General features: G+C 37.5%; 1 protein-coding gene across 1 annotated transcript; it reads left to right on the top strand.

Annotated features, from left to right (window-relative positions):
• Positions 1 to 999: 999 nt before the first annotated feature.
• LOTGIDRAFT_173823 (hypothetical protein) lies at positions 1,000 to 19,130 on the top strand (the record flags this gene model as incomplete). Its single annotated transcript, XM_009051893.1, has 35 exons — positions 1,000 to 1,065; positions 1,592 to 1,766; positions 2,082 to 2,231; positions 2,584 to 2,715; positions 2,991 to 3,116; positions 3,388 to 3,654; positions 3,999 to 4,123; positions 5,970 to 6,144; positions 6,405 to 6,560; positions 6,885 to 7,025; positions 7,282 to 7,404; positions 7,949 to 8,125; positions 8,545 to 8,732; positions 8,878 to 9,179; positions 9,573 to 9,661; positions 9,922 to 10,079; positions 10,389 to 10,590; positions 10,796 to 10,960; positions 11,291 to 11,428; positions 11,738 to 11,884; positions 12,014 to 12,187; positions 12,598 to 12,788; positions 13,157 to 13,520; positions 13,855 to 14,057; positions 14,347 to 14,518; positions 14,740 to 14,907; positions 15,196 to 15,351; positions 15,540 to 15,668; positions 15,842 to 16,042; positions 16,347 to 16,678; positions 16,996 to 17,097; positions 17,474 to 17,819; positions 18,020 to 18,166; positions 18,544 to 18,871; positions 19,079 to 19,130. The coding sequence occupies 35 exons, from the start codon at positions 1,000 to 1,002 to the stop codon at positions 19,128 to 19,130; spliced, it is 6,267 nt and encodes a 2,088-aa protein (XP_009050141.1).
• Between the last annotated feature and the right edge of the window lie 1,322 nt (positions 19,131 to 20,452).

The raw sequence follows: 20,452 nt of genomic DNA, 5'->3' as shown, positions 1-20,452 counted from the left end.
TGACAAGACTTTCATTGAAATGGACATTTGTTGCATTTGTTAGAAATCAAACTGTGATTTAAGTGTTTCTAGTAACAATGTCTTCATTGGTCAAGCAGAAGATAGAAATCTCTAAGAACCAATGAGATGCTGTGGCTTAAACAATTATGATTGGTCATAATATTGTTATGTTCACTTGTTGACCAATCATAGTTCTCGTTATTCACGAGTTAGGATATCCTTAGGATATGGTGGAATTAGTGGAAATCATGTATGGATTTTTGATCATTGCTTTTAATTTGGAAATGGTGACAATAAATTATTTTTAATGAATGTTCCTTTTCTTTAAAAATTGGTCTTGAGGATCCTTAGAAATTTGGAGTGAAGAGACTTCTTCTCCCATTTCTAAGTGAAGTTTCTGCTCCATCCTAGGTCAGTGCCTTTGGGGAAATCCTTTTTTGATTGCTAGCACAGCATTGTGAAAAGTGGGCTTAAAGGCAACTCTTTCACTATGTAGGCTACAATGATGTGGAAACCTAAACCCTTCGTCTCCACCTTCTTCAGGACTCCTCCTTGACACCACTGTTCCCTGTACCCCGTACCCTGCATGGTACGACATAATTCATAAGGTTTATTTTGGTATATTTTGGTTACATTACAGTCAAATCAATCACCGAGATCCCAACAAAGCCAATCCTTTCTTAAGAGTCCAAAACATATCCAGAAAGAATGTCTTTATTAATAAATGTTTTGTAAGAAGAACAAAAACACTAGATACAAAAACAAAATGGCTGCCATTGTTAACCCTTTAGAGGCCAGACCATTAAATACAAATTAGCTAGCAATATATTTGTCAGACATTTCATAACAGACGTGAAAACCGTCATACGTAAAAAAGAAAAATTATTTGGACTGCCTTGTTTTCGGGTTTTTCGAAATTTCGAGGGTGAAAAAGTGCAGGACACTTTCACCACTTTTTGAGGATACTTTAGGACCAAATTATAAAGAGTTCTAAGGACTATGGTGACCAACACAAGGACCTTTTTGGTCCTGCTGTTTTTTAATTTGGTTCTTGTGAAGGGACAGGTAAGGATTTTTAAATTCTGTCATGGATAAATATTTGTTATCTTTTCTGATTTATTAGCTCAATCTGGGGCAAAGAGTAGGATGTAAAACTCCATTTGATTTCATTTTATATTGTGTCTTTTAAACACTTAACATAATATATTCTGAATATTTACATTGTAAAATACTGTATTTACATTCTGAAGTACTCTGTATTTATATTCTGAATATTTACATTCTTAATACTATATTTACATTTTCAAATACTCTATATTTACATACTGAAATACTCTATATTTACATACTGAAATACTCTATATTTACATACTGAAATACTCTATATTTACATACTGAAATACTACAATATTTACATTCTGACAATACTGTATATTTACATTATGAAATAATATTTACATTTTCAAATACTCTATATTTACATTCTGTTTTACTATATTTACAATTCAAAATTAATTTTAGATAGTACATAATCTTTCTTTTGCTTTAGAATATTATTAAGAGAGTTCACGTGGCTATCTTTAAATTTCAGATTACTATAGACAGTCTACCAACTAGTGCAACAGTAAATGAATATGAAACGGCCAATATCTGTGTCCACAAGTTAGACGTCACAGATAGTGCTGATAACAGTACTGGCTATTCGTGTGCCTTGAATCCCACCAATAGTAAATTTTCTATAGCCAGAGACCCCACTCCTAATGACAGTAAGCTAACTTATTTATTGTTTTTTTTTTATTTATTTATTTTTAATTTAATCTGTGTTATTTGGGGTTTTTTTAATTATTTATTTTAATTAATTATTCATTTATTTATTTTTTATTTATTTATTTATTTATTTATTTATTTATTAATTCATTAATTTAATTTAATTTAATTTAATTTAATTTAATTTAATTTAATTTAATTTAATTTAATTTAATTTAATTTAATTTAATTTAATTTTTGTCCACATGTATTAATTCAATACCGGTAGTTCATCAGATTCCATTTCTTTATCCATACCTCTGCCTGTGTTTCAGAATACTGTATAAATTATATCGGAGGTCCAGGACCATTCAGTGCTAGTGAGAGTGTTACCGTAGAGTGTACCAATAGTTTATCTGAAACAGACAGCAAACTTCTCACAGTAGATCCCAAGAAAAATGAACCTCCTCAGATCTCTCCTACAGGTAAGTTACTAGTCATGGGATTGGATTGGGCATTGGTAGCAGTCAACCTACTGTGCTATAAATAAACCAAGTACTAATGATCAGAACCATAAAAAAAACTCGAAATCCAAACAACATATTGGCCAAACATTGGTAGCAGCTAATGAAGTTTTCATATGTAGGAAGTATATCAATCATAAGATCATAAGTGAGTAAGTATTTCATAATGAAAAGTGGTATAAGGTGTCTAGAAGAGTAAGCATACCCTGTCTGTCACAACCGCTCATATGAGGAAGTATATCAATTATAAGTTAGTAAGTATTTCATAATGAAAAGTGGTATCAGGTGTAACTTACTCACCCATCTTTTTCAGTGTCCACAACAGTTGATGTAGCAACAGCATCTCCAGGAACTCTAGTCTATACCCTGTCTGCAACAGACAGTGATTCTGATTCCTTGACCTACACCTTAATCTCTCCAGCTACCCATTTCATCATTGGAACTAGTAAGTAACAGCCAGTTTCATCTTTGGATCAAGAACAGAAAAGGATGCAAGTGTTCATCCAATAGCTACACCTGGACCTTGAGGGTTTCAAGCCTTTGGGTGCAGCACAGTGGTCCGATGCTGCACTTTCAATTCCATTAGGAACTAAGCTATTCCCCAAAAGACTTACCAAGTGTGTCCAACCATCACTGGATGAGAACTACCATTGTGCCCAGCACAACTGGAATTTTCAATCCACTGACTTCTGAAGTAAAATTCATTTTATTTTTGTCCAGATGATGGAAGTGTTAAAACAACCAAAGATCTCAAATCAGTGACCACTTCCACAGAAACATTGGATATCACAGTCACAGATTCTTATACTTCACCAGTTCCTTTCCAGTTGATAATTACTTATACAAGTAAGTTACCATTAAACATCCTTTAGTTACCATTACAAGTAAGTATTTGTGTCAAATACCCTTAAAAGTAAGTTAACACCTAAGTTACCATCAAAGTCCCGTACTTACGATAACAAGTAAGTTATCATTAAAAGTAAGTTACCATAACAAGTAAGATACCATTAACATCCAATACTTACAATGATTTGTTACCATTAGATGTCATATACTAAGTAAGTTAACATCCAATACTTACCATTACAAGTATTTCACCACTTACCATAGTTTGTAGTCCATACAGAGAAGGCCACTTACACCAATCTTCCAAGTCACTTCTTATGGACAACTGCTTATCCTTTGCTCTCCATTGAAGATTTGAACACTGAACCAACCATCACTAATGCACCAAGTGCTCCCATCAAAGTGAAGGAAGATGTAGCAGCAGGGCATAGCGTGTATAAATGTGTTGTGGATGATCCTACACCAGGAAGCAATGATCCACCCACCACATCAGCTACCTTCAATCCTGCCACAACAGACTTAGAGTTTGATGCTGCAGGTTCGTCATCTATATTTTTGTGGACCAACTTTTGAATCATCCCCCTGAGATGCAGACTTGACCTTTTCCAGAGCCCAGATTTTTTCCCTCACTCCATACTGCATATTGTGACCAGAATAGTCTTACCAAAACTCTTCGATGTATAACCCCATTTCGTTTCATTGGTGTATCTTTTCATCCTTTGAAGTAAGATCTGCAGGTGGTCCACTGGAAGATATTGGTGCCAAAATTTAAGCTATACATCTTCGTTTCGTTTCGTTTCGTTCCTTTCCATTTCCATTTCCATTTCCATTTCCAATTCCTATTCCAATTCCAATTCCAATTCCATTTCGTTTGTATTTCAGCTTGTGAAATAAAGGTGTCTGGTAAGCTGAAAGACGAGGTCCAGAAGACCTACACTGTCCAAATTAATGTAGATGATGGCTTCCTTTCTAAACCATATGATATAGAAATTGAAGTTGAACATGTGGTGAGTTTAATTACCTCGCCTAAAGGCTTACTAGATAATATTATTTATATATGGAAGTAGAGCTTGTAGTGAGTGAATTTACCTCGCTTTAAGGCTTACTAATCTGCTGTAACTCATTGACTTAGACTGATTACCTTAATTTAAATATAAATTTCAATTTACCTCGCTTAAAAGCTTGTCAAAGAAAAAAAAACTGTACATTAGGGTGACTCATTTAATAGAATTTCAATCAATTCATTTCTCTTAAAAGCTTCTTAAATAAAACAATTTTTTTTACAATATTGGATTGTAGATTATGAAATGGCAATAGCAGAATTTTGATGAATTGACCTCGCCTAAAAGCTTCATAAATAAAGAAATTACAAAAGAATGATTTTGTCATACGTATTGTTAGCTTTCCAAACAATATCAAGTATTGATATTTTCTAGCCAAGGCCAACGAAAATTCATTTTGTGTTTATTAGGGCTTTCGATTTGTCCATATAAGGCCAGTCATGTATTTTGAGTTCTACTTAAAGGGGAAGTATGCACCACTTGTTTTGGAATGGTGTAAATTAATGCTATTAGTGTCCCTGATACACATAAAAAATGTAGAAAACCTCTTTACAATCCCTTAAATGGGTTGAAATTTGATTTTACAACTGTTATTTTAAAACCATTCTTTTTTTGTTTTGGCCTAGCGTGTCCCTTGTTAAACATAGTGCAAAGCAATTACCTAATATTTGGCAAAATAAGTCAATTGACCTTCAAAATGTAAAACTGACATACTAGTGTTAAAGTGTTTTAAAATGGTTCTGAATCTCATAATTTTGTGCTTATTAGTGAATGGCATATATGCGGTAAGGGCAGAAATGTTTTCGTAATCTTTCGGGGGCTAGTTTTTTTTTTTTGTCCATGAATAAAACGAATTTTAACGTTTTAAAATCTGTGGAGAGATTCCGCTAGTTTTGTAAAGTTTTTTTTTTATTTATTTATTTATTTATTTATTTAATTAATTTAATTATATTTAATTTTATTTATTTATTTATTTATTTATTTATTTATTTATTTATTTATTTATTTATTTATTTATTTATTTATTTATTTATTTATTTATTTATTTATTTATTTATTTATTTATTTATTTATTTTTTATATAATAAATCTTTCTTTAATTATTTTTAAAATATTTTTGACTATTCAAAATCAAAAAGGGGGGTTTAAATGTTAAAAAGGCAAAAAAAGTAGGGTGTAAAACTCCATGTCATTTCATTTTGATATGGTTTAATACATGTGCTGGTACAAGATAGTACAGTGTTTACCATTGACTATATATTGGTATATTTAATACAATAGTCACAATAAAAAGACCTGCATTCCGGGCTCAGATTGTAGTATATCTTAGTAACTGTCCTATAGACCAGTCTACCTTTAAAAATGGCTGCTTAAAGGGACTAGTCCTCCAAAATTTTCTGAAACCTATTGAGTTGAATATTTTCCCTTACTGCGCACTGCATTGAACGCTAGAAAACATAATTAATTTCTTGCCTTACTTTCGCTCATTGTACACTGCATAGTATATTATGTCTTCATTAAATAATAACATATTAGAAGAGAATTACCAGCAGAATTCCAATGAGTGACCGATCAAGAAAGATCAAAAAGTCTTTTTTTGTTTATCCAGACTGTACATACGTGGACATTTATGATTGGTTAAAACTCTTAATTATATGCAGTAAGAACAAAATGATCTGATTAAGAATACATGATAATTCATTAGAAACACCAATTAATCAAATAGTTTGCTTCATTTGACTCTAAAAAATAAGGAAAACCATCTTTAATGGTCTTTCAACTCTATTTTTAGCCCAGCACCATCACCATCAACAACCTGCCAGATACCACTACTGTAAAGGAGAAACAAGATGTGGACATATGTCTTAAAACTTTGAACGTAACCAATACTGGTGCGGGAGGATTTCTTTGTGAATTGACCACCGTCGATCTAAAGTTCGCTGTCACCAAGAGAAATGGCGCCGCTGGTATGTTTTTTTTACGTCTGCAGATTTCTGTTCAACTATCATGCAGGGGAACTGGTCTGAGAAAACCCACACTTCATGGTGTTACCAGTCTTCGTAAACTCAATTGAAATGAATCCATGTTTACTATAGATCTTTGGTATAACTTATTGCTTCAATCTTAGAGAGTCCACATGGCTAATAATGGTATTTTGTATATTGCTTCCTTTGACGTTTTCAGAGAGTCCACATGGCTAATTGGTATGTTGTATATCTATTTTTAGATTACTGTGTATACTATATATATGATCAGAGCAGGTCTTTGGACGAAAAATCCTATCTACTGGATGTTAAGTGTACCAATGATGAAGGTGTTGCCGATACTAAAAAAGTCAAGATTGATGTCCAATTGAATAACGCACCCTCTGTTCCCAAATCAGGTAACCTCCCTTTAAATGAATAACTGGAATGGAGTTTTACGTCCTACTTTTTATTACCCAGGATAAGACTAGCGAAGAAGGTCATTGCACAGTCTGTAGCACGTTTGCTTCAGTTTATTATCCCATCCTTCTGCTGCTATTTCCATGTCAGGCCTCCATTCTGCATCACTGGGGGAAACATTCTTTAAAAATATCTGAAGTTCTTGGTGGGGAGCTTTTGGGCTGCCTTGAGATAGAGCCAAACATTTAAGTCGAGGGTTTGTGGACCAGAGGATTTATGTGGTACCAGTTTTATCAAATGTTCTCATTGTTTTCTGTTTGCAGTTGGAGAAGTGGTAGATGTTGCCACCACGTCATCAGGGAGTCCACTGTACACCATCAATGCCACAGATCCCGATGGCGACCCCCTGATCTTCACAGTTCTGTCTCAAGACCCTGCTGATGCTGGCTTCACTTTGGGTGCAGGTAAGGTGGTCCTATTTTCTATTTATAAGTTGTTCTTCAGTTTCATCTTGGTAACATAACATTATTCGTCTCCGATTTCGGATGAGAGTTCAGGATGTCCCATTCAGGAAATAGTGGCATATTCCGTGGACATAATTTGGAGTATCTATTTTTAGAAGTATTTTGATAATTTCGAAGGAAATTGAGTTGAGACATTTCAACTAATTGGGATCCCACAAATAACATTCAGTAAGTTGATTGGTCTTTCCCAATTCAGATGATGGTAGTATCTGGTCCAGTCAAGACCTTCGCTTCTCCAACAATCCATCAGTGACAATGGAAGTGGAAATTTCAGATGGTCGGCTCAAATCTACTACAATGGTCACCTTAACAATGACAAGTAAGATTTTAATATGATTCTTAAATGTGTAGAGAGCTTCTGATGCGTTTACTCAGGGAAACATTCAGATACAGTGGTGTTTCTCATCAATAATTCATGGGGTTGGGTAGGGGCCAAGTGTCACGTGGACCATTGAGGGATTATGGCTTTTCTAGGATCATTAGGTGGTTGGTCAAGTAGAGGCAATATGTAATTCTTGCCTGGTTTTGCATCACATGAAATTGGGGAAGTCAACGCCAAGATGGTCCCTTCCTGATGGAAGGAGGGCATGCACTTGGTTCGCCCTGGCAGTGATGCTGGTTGGAGGAACTGTCAGGTGGAGTCATTCAGGTGGCACATTACATCTAGGTTCACATGTGCTACAGGCTGAGCACGTTAAAGATCCTTCGACAGTTGGAAATCGATAAAGAGTAGGTTAATGCTGCTATCCTGACAAAATTTCCCTCATTGCACACTAAATGGCTTTGTCTCCATTAGCTTAATCAGCTGCAGAAAGGTAGGACTTAAATCTCCATTCATTTCATTTCTATGGTTCATTTTTCAGATTTGAATATTGCACCAGTGATCACCAATTTAGCAGATATAAATGCAGCTGAGAATACAGAGAAAGGGGAGGAGATCTATAAATGTAACGTTCAAGATGACACTGTGTATGGAGATGGTCTGACCTTCTCCGCCATCTTTAATCCTCCCAACAACGCTCTGGTATTTGACTCCACAAGTATGTCTTGATTTTCAGTGTCTTAAGCTCAATGAAGTGTTCTACCAGGAGTCCCTAATGATCATTTTGAAGAACCAGTGATGCTGGTGTTGTTCCTTTTGCAAACATCCTTTGACCAGCTGGTCCTTGGCCAAACCTCCTGATACTGATAATTCCCATTTACTGCCTAGTTGATTAGATCCTGAGGATCCTGTCTACCAGCTGGTCCTTGACCAAACCACTTGGTACTGATCTTTACTGGATTATCTGTACCCATTTACTGCTAGACTGGAATAATGAGGATCCTGTCCACCAGCTGATCCTTGATCAAACCGCTTGGCATTGAACTTTCCCAGATTATCCCTTCCCATTTACCACCTGACTGGAATTTTAGATGAAAATATTCTTCAAGAAAATATTGTGATCTTTAAATATTTCAGAGTGTGCCATTAAAATTTCCGACAATGAAAAATTAGATTATGAGAAACAGAAAGCCTACAATGTTACAATAACGGTAAATGATGGCTTCAAACAGGCAGATTTCCCCATTAAGATTGAAGTGGTGAACGAGAATGATCCGCCGGTGTTTACAGTGACATCTTATCCAGAAGAAGTGGAGGAAGGAGTGGTAGGTGGTTTGAGGTTTTTTCCAAGATTGACCATTTATGTTATCTCTTTCTCTCCTCAGAATTTCCCTCATGGTTTTCCTTGTCTTCATCAGCCCAAGTAGGCGCAAAAGAGTAGGACGTTCCATTCATTTCATTTTTTTTCAGGCTGGTGACATCACCTTTACTCCAGCTTATCAAGTCACTGACCCAGAAGGCAACGACGTCTCCTACGAAATAGTCAATACAGGTCCAGCCATCTTCCAAATAACCAATGCAGAAATGGGGACCATCACCAACGTGGCAGAAATTGATTTTGAAAATTTAGCTGCCAATCCTATACCAGTCACTGTTAAAGTGAAAGATGACACAAGTGGAGATGCTGAAGCGACAGTTTACGTTACCATTAAGGATGCCAATGACAATAAGCCCATTTTTGAGCAGCAGCTTTATGATTTTAATATTTCTTTGTAAGTTTCAAAGCTTTTGGCTTAGTCTGGGAGGTTGGGGGAAACTTGGAGGAAACTGGGTTGACTTTCGGAAATACTGGCCGTGGTATCAGGATTTTTCCTAGCTTGAGAAGAATCCAACTCGCAAATGACAGAGCTATTCCACTAGAGAGTTACACAATGTTTGGTCTCCATGTTACTATTAATAGTAACACAGCATTATGGAATCCATGTTACTATTAATAGCAAGGCAGCATTATTGACTCCTTGTTACTATTAATAGCAACAGAGATTTGTGGTCTCCATGTTACTATTAATAGCAAGGCAGCATTATGGTCTCCATGTTACTATTAATAGCAACACAGTATTATGGACTCCATGTTACTATTAATAGAAACACGATTCCAATTTCAGATCCACACCAGGCAGTACCAAGTTAACTACAGTTAAAGCCACAGATTTAGATTCCACAACCAATGCTGAAATATCTTACAGGCTTAAAGGTATGGTATATATGTTCACAAATGGTGGTCGTGGGTTCCAATAATGGCCTGAGTGTAAAAGCCTGGCGACCTGAAAAAGTCATCTTTACTCATCTGATCAGTAGACCTGGAGGTTTGGCCCAGGACCAGCTGGTTGACAGGATCCTCATAGTAATCTTTGTAAAGAGTAGTTGTGGGTTCTGATCTTGTACATCGTGTCTATTTCCATCTTCAGCCATGGGATGTACTGTTTGCTTCAATTTTGAGCAATTTTGTTTCAGGGACCTCTGAGTATTTTGAGGTATTGCCGAGTGGAGATGTTATATTGAAGTCGAAGATTAATGTACCTTATGGATCCATTCTGACTGCCGAGATCGTAGCTGAGGATGCAGGAACTCCAACAACACTCATTGGTACTACCACCATTTCTGGTGTCTGGGTAGGACTTCTTCCAATCTGATTTGAATATGGATCTATCTTTTGTTTCTTTTCTATCAAAAGTTCAACTGAACTTGACATCTATGATCTTATGACAATCTTCTTTAAGTCTTGTTCAACCATTATGTTGGTCGTGTTGGAAAAAATTGATACCCTGTGGACATTAAATGTTCTTCAACAGTTGGATTCGAAATGTCTCTCACGTTGCTCCTCTGCTCTGTTCTGCTGGTCTTCATCAGCCCATCATGTGAAGCAACGGATCCGTTCCTCCAAGGATCCATTCCAAATAGTTTTGTTTTTTTTTATCTAGAATAAAGCTCCAGTAATCAACCTTCTCCCAGAATTTGTCACCATAGCAGAGGATCAGACTGAAGCCAGAGACTTGTTCGTTTTTACTACCACTGATCCTGAAAATGATTCCGTCAATTGCAAAGTTGATAACATCGTTTCTGATGCACCTGCAGGAGAAACTGATGGTGCTTTTAATGTGGTGAAAAAATCTGGAGCTGAAGGTAATTTTTTGGACTCAATATGTAACATACGTACTAGTGGACTCTCCAAAAGGAATGTTGAGCTGACCAACCAAACAAACCTTGTCAGAAAATGAGTTTTGGAGCTTAAAAGCCAATGACCATTGCGTCAGCTTTGTCCACCAGTGGATCCTGACAAATATACATGATAAATTTGGTTAGAAATAATTTTGAATTTTATTTGCAGAGTTTACCATTCGTTACTCTGGTAGCTATAAATTTAATCAGGGAAAGGTGCCAATGTTCGATATTTTTGTGACTTGTGATGATGGAAATGGTGGATCTGCCAATAGTTCCCTGAATGTCCGAGTCACTCCTAATAAACTTCCAGAGGCTACTTGTAATCCCATAGGTAAGATCTTCTGGTCTTTTTACAAAGATAGTTCTTCCAAGACATTGAGTGCTCTGATGATGCTGCTCTGAGTAAAGACAACCCTGTTGCTTGCTTATTTTTCATTTTCTAAAGCATATCGTTTTCCATTAAAAATTTCCATTTTTTTGTCATGATAGCTTTAATCCCAAGTCTAATTTTAATCTATTTTTAGATTCTCAGCCGTTGGGTGCTCTGAAAAAGGCTGCTCTGAATAAAGAGCACCTAGTTGTTTGCTTATTTTCCCATAAACAATTTATTTTCTTTGTCATGATAGCTTTAATCCCAAGTCTAATTTTAATCTATTTTTAGATTCTCAGACGGTCAGTGCTCTGAATAGTGCTATCAATACAAAGGTCTATGATATAGGTGTTGTGGATCAGGAAGACGATCCGTTAATCATCACTTTCACCTCAGTTCCAGATAATGGTTTTTATGGTTATGATGCTGGTAAGTGTGGTCCTTAAGCTCCTTTTCAGAGTGGGATCTTAGGCTGAGAGAAGTATGGTCCTTGAGCTCCTTTGCAGAGCAGTGTCATGGACTCTGAGTGCTCCTTGAGCTCCTTTTCATGGCATGCTTAGAGAAGAGGGGTCCTTGAACTCCTTTTCATGGCAAGCTAAGAGAAGTTGGTCTTTGGACTCTTTAGGAGATCAGGGTCATAGACTTAGAGACTTTGACAGCATGATGCGAGCTGCTGCTCCATTGGACCACCATCTCTATTGAAGTGGATTGACTCTTAATACATTTTTTCTTTGGTAGCTTCCAGATCGATCCAAGTTCGTAAAGATTTAAGAATAGAAAAAGAATCTAGCTATACATGGACATTGGAAATAGATGATCAGAAACACTTTGATAGTTCTGGAAACCCTGTTAAAATCCCGTGTACCATATATATAACTGTCACTGGTAAGTCAAATGCTGTATCAAGGGTATGAGGAGGCCATAACCTAATACGAGATTTACCTACTAAAGTGAAACACGGTTGAAACGCACAATGGTTACATCTCTAGATATATATTTCTCGTTCTTTTGCAGATTTGAACAAGGCACCAGTGTTCAGTAAAGAAGATCAAACAGTTTCTCTTCCTGAAGACACTGCCAAGGACTCTGTAGTCCATACTTTCGCAGTGATTGATGCTGATAACACAACCATTGCCTGTGATGTGGATCCCATCTCTGAAGCCAACATGTTTGAAATCGATCCCAAATGTAAGTAAGAATGATGGTTGTTATAATACTCTTGGAGTTCACAAAGGTTAACGAGTTCTTTTCAACTAGCCCTTGATAATCTGCACCTTCATCATCATCCAAATTCAAGACTCCTCTTTAGTCCGGGTCTTATAAATCACTTCTCAACAGTCAACAGTGTTTTGGAGAAACAGAAAGCATCAGGATCTCGAATTATAAGATTGCAGAAATCTTGATGAGTTGTCCCAGGGGAATAAGTGATGGTACAAAACCTCAGCCAGTGTTTTCATGACTCCTCCTTTGTCCGTCTATATGTTCTGAAAGATGGTCCAAATATTTTAACATGGTCTGATCTTCTGGTGTGAAATTACCCAAATCTGGTGGTATTGTCCCGGCATGTAGAAAATTATCCAAATTTTTCTTTCCCATAGTAAAAACCATCAAGTTAGCTCCAGGAAAGGAATTCGATTTCGAGGGATCACATCAGACCTACAAGTTTATCTGTACAGCTACAGACAGCTACCAATCGGCGACCTCCACCCTGACCATGATGATCACTGATACCAATGACAGACCGGTTTTTAAGAAGCCATTGTACACATCTACCATTGATGAAGGCATGGTAAGATGGCTTTTTTTGCTCTGGTTTAGAGATCTCATATAATTTGCTCCTTTGAAAAGAAGGCTGTCCTGTTGAAGTATCTTGTTAACAGTTTAAGATTAACTCTAATCTAATCTTGTCTCTTGACTCTTTTGGCGTGAGGAACTCTTTCCGAGGAACTAGAACCCTGATGGCTGGTGACCTCAATGATTCAGTCAGAAACCAAAGCAATGAAGTCCATCTGTCCACCCAATTTTGTACTTGAAGTCACCTATGTAATTCCTTGTCAAGGATCCGCAAATTTTAGAAAGCAACCATCCCAAGTCCGTCCCTGGTTTTTTCTGTGCCATCTTGCTCCTGCCAATATGATGGTTCTGTTATTTTTCCAGCCTGGCACTGTTACCATCAACGCCGAATTTTCCTTCACAGATGAAGAGATGTCGGCAGGCCAAACGTACGCTTATTCCTTAGAGAGTTCCCCTGAATCTGTCCTGTTTGACATCGATCCTGACACTGGGATCATCACGAACGTCAAAGAAATTGACGTGGATGCTGCTGGAGCTCCAGAAACCATACAGCTGACCGTGAAAGTGACTGACAGCGAAGGAGCCGAAGAGACCACCAAGTTGGACATCAATATCAGAGATATCAACGACAAGACGCCGGTTTTCGACCCTAATGTTTATGAGTATACGCTAGCTGAAAATATGGGTCTTGGAGAAGTCCTTGGATCTATTACAGCTACTGATGAAGGTACTGGTTTAGTTGATCCATAGGATGTAAAACTCGCCCATTTATAGCTCTCAAGACGGATAAAAAAGAGGCGCTTCCATATTTTACAAGATAACAGCTTACTTTATAACTTTGAGGATCCTTTCTACCAGCTGGTCCTTGGCCACACTTCTTGGCATTGATCTTTCACAGATTATCTGTACCCTTTTACACCTGGGTTGACTAAAATAATGAGGATCCTGTCTACCAGCTGGTCCTTGACCAAACCTCTTGGCATTGATCTTTGCCGGATTATCTGTACCCATTTCCAACTTGGTCAACTGGAATCAAAGAAATTGTTCATTTATTTATTTAGATAAAGATGACATCAATAAGAATATAGTCTACAGTCTGGACGAACCCAACGACTTCTTTGACGTCACACCAGATGGGAAGTTCACCCTGATGAAGTCGCTGGTTGGGCAGTATGGCAATACATTCCCTGTGAAGGTCAAGGCCACAGATACAGGTGTCAACCCCGGCACTAAAAGTATTACAGCTCCGGTCATCTTCAAATGGGTAGGTTACTGAGTTATTGCCCTTGATTTAGCAGTGCAGAATTATCAGTAGATTGGGTGCTGCGTAACCAATCAAATATCCCAGAATGCCTCACACGTAATCTGTGGAAATCCTTTATTGAACGGAGCTTTTGATTGGTTGAGCCTTTTGATGACCTAGAACACGGGTTGAGACCACAACTGAACAAGAATCCAAAAGAAGCACCTTTACCTGCATTTGGATCAAATTGAGGGACCTTCAGACCTCCTGTCTGTCGATAGATTTTGTATTTGGTATTGAATTATTGCAGAATGAGAAACCAACCATCAACAACCTGGACACTGTGGTCAGCATCAAAGAGGACAGAACTGGACCCATGGACGTAGCTGGGTCCACTATAGATGTAACAGACCCCGATGGAGATGATGTAGAGTGTGAACTCTTCTCCATAACGCCGAACACGGATGCTTTTAAAGTAGAAGGTAGGTCATATGATCCTCTGAAAATGGAGATGAAGCAGCCATATATTACTAAGGAAGCAACTGGGACCCGTGCCTCAAAAAGACTTCCAGTAACTTTTTTGTTACAGTAGAACTGTATAGCTCAAATGATCCATCAAAGAGTTCAATGGAGCGCTGTATAAATGACGATATGGGATTGCTTTGGAAGTCTTTTATGGTGTTTATTTCGTTTTGTTTTCTAGGCAAGAAAGTGAGATACACATTCAAACGACCATTGGTTTATCGGGACGTCAGCAGTTATTTGGCTCAGATTGAGTGTCGGGACACAGTAGGTGGTGGACGGGACCAGAAATCCTTACAGATTGACATTGAGAAGAACCACGATCCAGAACCAAACTGTTTCCCTTCTGGTGAGTGGAAGGATTAAAGATAAGACCCCATGCTTGTTGATACTGCTTCCGAGTCTTTCCATTCAATAAACTGAAGTTCTAAGAGGCTAATGGTTCGGATGGTACAGTTAACTGAAGCCTCGAATTGTGCTTACTGATAACGCTTCAGAGTCTAGTTGTTCAGATAGAACAATAATTCGAGCCCTGTGTGGTGCTTACTGTTATCGCTTCAGAGTCTAGTTGTTCAGAGTGGTTTGGATGAAACCGAGAGTCCTAAACCACTTATTATGAACAAAATTGTCCTTCCAGGTTCAGCGAAAGTAGATGTTGCCGACGATAAGTACCACAAGCAAGGTGGAAGTGTATATGTTATCTCCACGACCGACGACGAGAACGATGCTATCACCTATACTCTGGAGAATGGTCCACCTCCAGGATCTCAACAAGCCTTCACTGTTGGAAAATGTAAGTATTTATAACGCTGGGTCGATGTGGTACAGGCATACTCGCTGTTCTGGAACACCTGATGCGACATGTACGAGGGTAAAGTACATGCTGGAGATGATTAGTACTTACGACTATCCTTTCCTGAACTAGATTGGATTCAATTTTGTCTCAATACCCCTTTGAACTTCCATATTTTTGTATTTTAGTTGATGGTAAGATCACAACGACCGGAGATTTACGGTACATCGACAGAGAACCAGTTCGCGAACTTATTATCGCTGTTGCCGACGCCAAACAAAATACAGTCACCTGTACCATTATAGTCACGATGGAAAGTAAGTAACCTGTCCTTCTTTCAACAGTGGTGTTTGTGGGAAACATTAGTTGAGGGGACCGAGCAGGGCCTTGGTCTGCCACCATCTAATCTAGTTATTAGCAATTGCTTCTATAAACTATGACCCTAGTCCGCCGTTAGCCATCAATTTTGGACGGTATATTCTATTTCTAGATTTAAATGAGCCACCAAAGTTTACGAATCTGCCCACCACTGTTGATGTTGATGAATCTTTGAAACCTGAAGGAGCTGACCGGGAGCTCTACACTGTTGAATTAGAAGATCTGGTATCCTGCTCCGACCCTATTGGCATTTCCTGGGATGTGGATCCTTCAGCAGATAAGGATTTTTTTACCATCGTTCAAACAGACAAGAGTAAGTGTTTTTTTTTTCAATGTAATCGCAGGAGGAAGATCTGAATTTAAGATTACAGCAAGTTGGTTCAGTGTGGGTCTTGTTCACTTACCTTGGAGACTGGGTACCAGGGGATGACATCCGAAATCGGGAGCACTGGCACATGCATCAGAATTTTTCTAACCGATGGCACTTAATCGCCTATCAGATGGTCAGATCACGGTCAAACTGTACTGCTTGTGGTTGATGGTCTTCAATTCCCAATGGAAGAAGTGTCTTGGTTAACGCCTTAATTAAGCTCTTAAGTTCTTGATTTCCATTTCAGGTGTGAAAATCAGCGTTGCTAAGGGCCAAGAGCTGAATCACGAGAAAGACCCAACCAACAACCAGTATAAGTTTACAATCAGAGCCCAAGATGGCTGCCTTATGGAATCATCCCAAGTTCTGACCATCAATGTCAAAGATCTCAACGAACCACCAGAATTTTTGAATGGAGATAAATATTATGCCAACATATCACAGGTATGGGTTTTTGTGGATCTTATGGATCTATTTTGCACGGCTCGTGGGGTAATTGGTGGCACCTTCGTGGTGCAACAACAATCCTATGATAATCCAGGAAAGATCAATGCCAGAGGTCTGGGCAAGGATCATCTGGTAGACAAATCCAGGAGAAATTAGGGTGGCATCTTTGTAAAATATGGATTTTTTCTGTAGTATCCCAGTTGAACCAGCTGTAAATAGATACAGATAATCTGGGAAAGAACAATGCCATAGTTTTGGCTTTGGATCGGCTGGAAAACCAGGAGAACCTAGGGGGGCATTTTTGTAAAATATGGCTTTTTTGCCTTAGTCTTTCTCAAGCTGTTGACCCAACTGTAAATCGGTACAGATCAGAGGTTAATCAAAGGATCAGCTGGTAGAGAGGATTCTTGAGAACCTAAGACGTTATGGATCTTTCTTTCTAATTCTAGGTTGAAACAGGTATCATTGATCTGGGATGTCAGGGAACAGATCCTGATACAGCCGATAAACTCACTCTGGAGTTGACTGGTACAGGCTCTGAGCAGTTTAAGGTAAGACTTGGACAGTTTTTCAATGTCCTGTAAGCAGGGGAGGGCTGAGGAAATATTGTTAGGGTGAGGAACGATTGGCTGAACATTGGTGTGGAGATCCCTGCCTGTCTGTTAGTGATCTTTAGTAGTTTATTGGCATCTCCGAGAGTCATGGCATGCTTCTTTTATGGTCTGTGAATATCTACTGCTGCTCTCAGGCCTTTGGGACTGTATACGCAAGTGATACTTTTCCAGTTATTTCTGTGGACAAAGCTGTATATGGGAACAGTTGGTAGAAGGGGTCAGCCCAGCCCAGCCCCAAATTATTAGCTAGATGAGTTCCCTTTTTTTCTTTTTTCACTCAATAAATTTTTTAAACTTAACGTATCCTTTGCAGGTAGTTGATCACGCAAAGTGTCACATTCAATTAATTGGAGAATATCTCCTAGACAAACCGGACTCCAAACCGAACAGTATGGATCTAAAAATGAAACTTACGGATAGAGCGGGAGAGGAGGTGGAAGCTGATGTAAAAATAGATATCTGGGATTATAACAACCATGCCCCGGAGTTTGAGGAACCAGCTTACACGGGAGCACCTATCTACCCTGGTGATGCTGTGGGAAAAGACCTTGGTAAAGTGGTAGCAACTGATGATGATATAACAGAAGCGACTAATGGTGCCGTGGAATACTATCTTAAAAGCTGCAACAACGGTGGGGAACAGTTTGTAAGCGTGCTAGGTGAGTTTGTATTTTCTACATATGGTGTAGTATCAAGAAAAGATGAGTCGTCAATTTAACTTTCCAATAGTATTACTGATTATCTTAGCTACAAGATTTCCGTTTCTGAGACTAAGGTACGATTGGTCAAACGGCTGGCGAACCTGTGTCTCATTCAGTATCAACCTCATTCACATGTATTTGGATTCCAATTTCTGTAGGTGATGGCTCGGTTAAACTCAAACAGTCTCCAGCACTGGTGGGAATTTCATCAGGAACTATATTTAATTGTAAAGTGGAAGCAAGAGATAAAGGAATCAAGCCTGGTGTTTTGACTGGAACAACTTTATTTGATGTCCTTTACACAGGTAGGTTGCTGAGGCTTCAGAGGCTGAGGACTGGTAGACACTGAGTAATCAAAATGAAAGCTATATCTGAGGCTCGTAAACTCAGTTGCAATATGTGTAGTGGCAACTGAGACTTGTGTGTCTCATCTCTTAAAGAAAAGAAAGCAATTTCTGAGGCTTGTATTGCTCAGTTATCCAATGCATTCACGGTGTATCAGCGATGTTACGTGAAGGCTGGGTTATATCCTTGCATGTAGTTTGGAGCTTCTGGTTTTTACGACCTAGCTTCACCCTCCTCCTGCCAATGAGATAGGGGTCAGCGGAACTGGTATCAGTTCAATATATTAATGAACATAAGGCTGGCCATTTTCCTGTGAACTGTCCCTTTACTTTTGTAGATCCACCGCCCACACCACCACCAGCTACTGAAGATCCTAATAACAACGACGACGATAACAATGACAATAATAACAATAACAACAATAATAACAATGCCAATGGCAACAATAACAATGCAAACAACAACCTGAATGGTAATGGAGGTAATTCCACAACAACCGACACTGACAACTTCTTGGAATCGCCTGCTGCCATTGCTCTCCTGAGTGTCCTTGGTGCTTTGCTGTTGGCCCTGCTGCTCTTTGCTATTTGTCGCTGTTGTTGTGGTTACTGTGGCGGAGGAGGGACTGGTTGTATGAATGGTGGAAGCTCTGGTCCAGATCCATAGTAAGTTCGCCAGGATCTTTATTGACCTCTTCCATTGCAATCCAATACTTTACTATTACCATTACTGTTACTATTAATATTACCTTTAATATTACCTTCACTTTACTCTTACTTTACTATTACTACTACTTTATTTTTACTATTACCTCTACTTCTATTACTATTACCTTTACCTCTACTTTACTTTACTTTACTTTACTCTTTCAGTGGAGGTCGAGCAACTTCACCAAGTCAAGTCCAAGTTTCTGAAGGCAAGTAAAGGTTTTATTTCTCCCCAAGATTTATTTAAATCAATGGTTGATAACAGGTTAATATCAAACTTCTAAGGATGAAGGTTTATATCAGGAAGCCATTTAAGGTTTTATTTATAATGAAGGTTTATATCAGACTGAATGGATTGAAGGACTATATCTAAATGCCTAGCATATAGGTCGATATCATAAAACATTATGAAACCTCCATTGAAACCTACATTGAAGGTTTTTATCACTATACCTTCAATAAAGGTTTATATCTATGTCAAACCTAAACTCATAGGTTTATTGTAACACTCTTGTATAGAACCATGGTTTGTGATATTATTTATGAACCTTAATGATTCTCAGCTGTAGGTTTTTATCACATTTTCTTTTTTTTTCAGGTAAATACAACAGTGTACGACCAACGCCTGTTGTTCATCCATAAACAGTTTGATTAATATTATTTTCTCTCATGTGATTTCTTGGATATTTTTTTTTGTATTTGTAATGTACTTATAAATTTCTAAAGTCTATGGGGAAGTCAACTTTAATTATGAATTTTCCATGCATTGGTTTTGTATATATATTTTTGAAAATATTAATTGTATTCTGTGATTAAGCTTCTGTGATATTTTTGTACAAAAGAAACGTGATTTCAATAATATTATTTAGACTTTATTTTCAAAGAAGTAGGGTGTACAACTTTTCCAAACCGTCCATAATCTTTGATTTATTTTTTTCACTTTTTTTTTGTATTATTTTATTTCCTATGTCTATTTTATTTTTTATAATTTTCTCTCGAGTTTTTTTTTCTTTAATTGTACCCTTTCTCTACCCTTAGTTTTATATTACTTCCCTCTGTCAAATTATTCCATTTTCCCCTTTAAATTTTCACTCCATTTTTTTTTTATTTTCCCTCTGATTTTATTTATTATTTTATCATTCAATGATAGTTTTATCTTAAGAATAAAATGTGATTGCCCAGTGATGCCAAATATTGTATATAAAAATTATTTTTTAATCTTTTAATAGTATTTCTTTTTAGAATTTCCAAGACGTATTTAACATAAAAATCCTTTGCGCTTCAAAATTATTAATCTTCCTTTCGCTATTCAGAATTGATTGATAATATACTATTAGTGCATTTCAAACCGAATTTTTTGGGTGTAACGACTCCTCTCTAGCGTTTATTTTGTATGTTAATAATATAGGTAAGGATTACACATTGATATTTATTTTTTAAAATACAGATATGCAATTTGCTTGTTTACAAAAAAAACAGAAAAAAAAATTCTCATATTCTATTATGTTGATATGCTCATGATTTTTTAGATACTCTCGA

This window comes from Lottia gigantea (genome assembly GCF_000327385.1).
Source record: "Lottia gigantea unplaced genomic scaffold LOTGIsca_173, whole genome shotgun sequence".
Lineage (NCBI taxonomy): Eukaryota > Metazoa > Mollusca > Gastropoda > Lottiidae > Lottia > Lottia gigantea.
The sequence above is the reverse complement of the archived record's forward strand: the minus strand, read 5'-3'. Positions and strand labels throughout refer to the sequence as shown.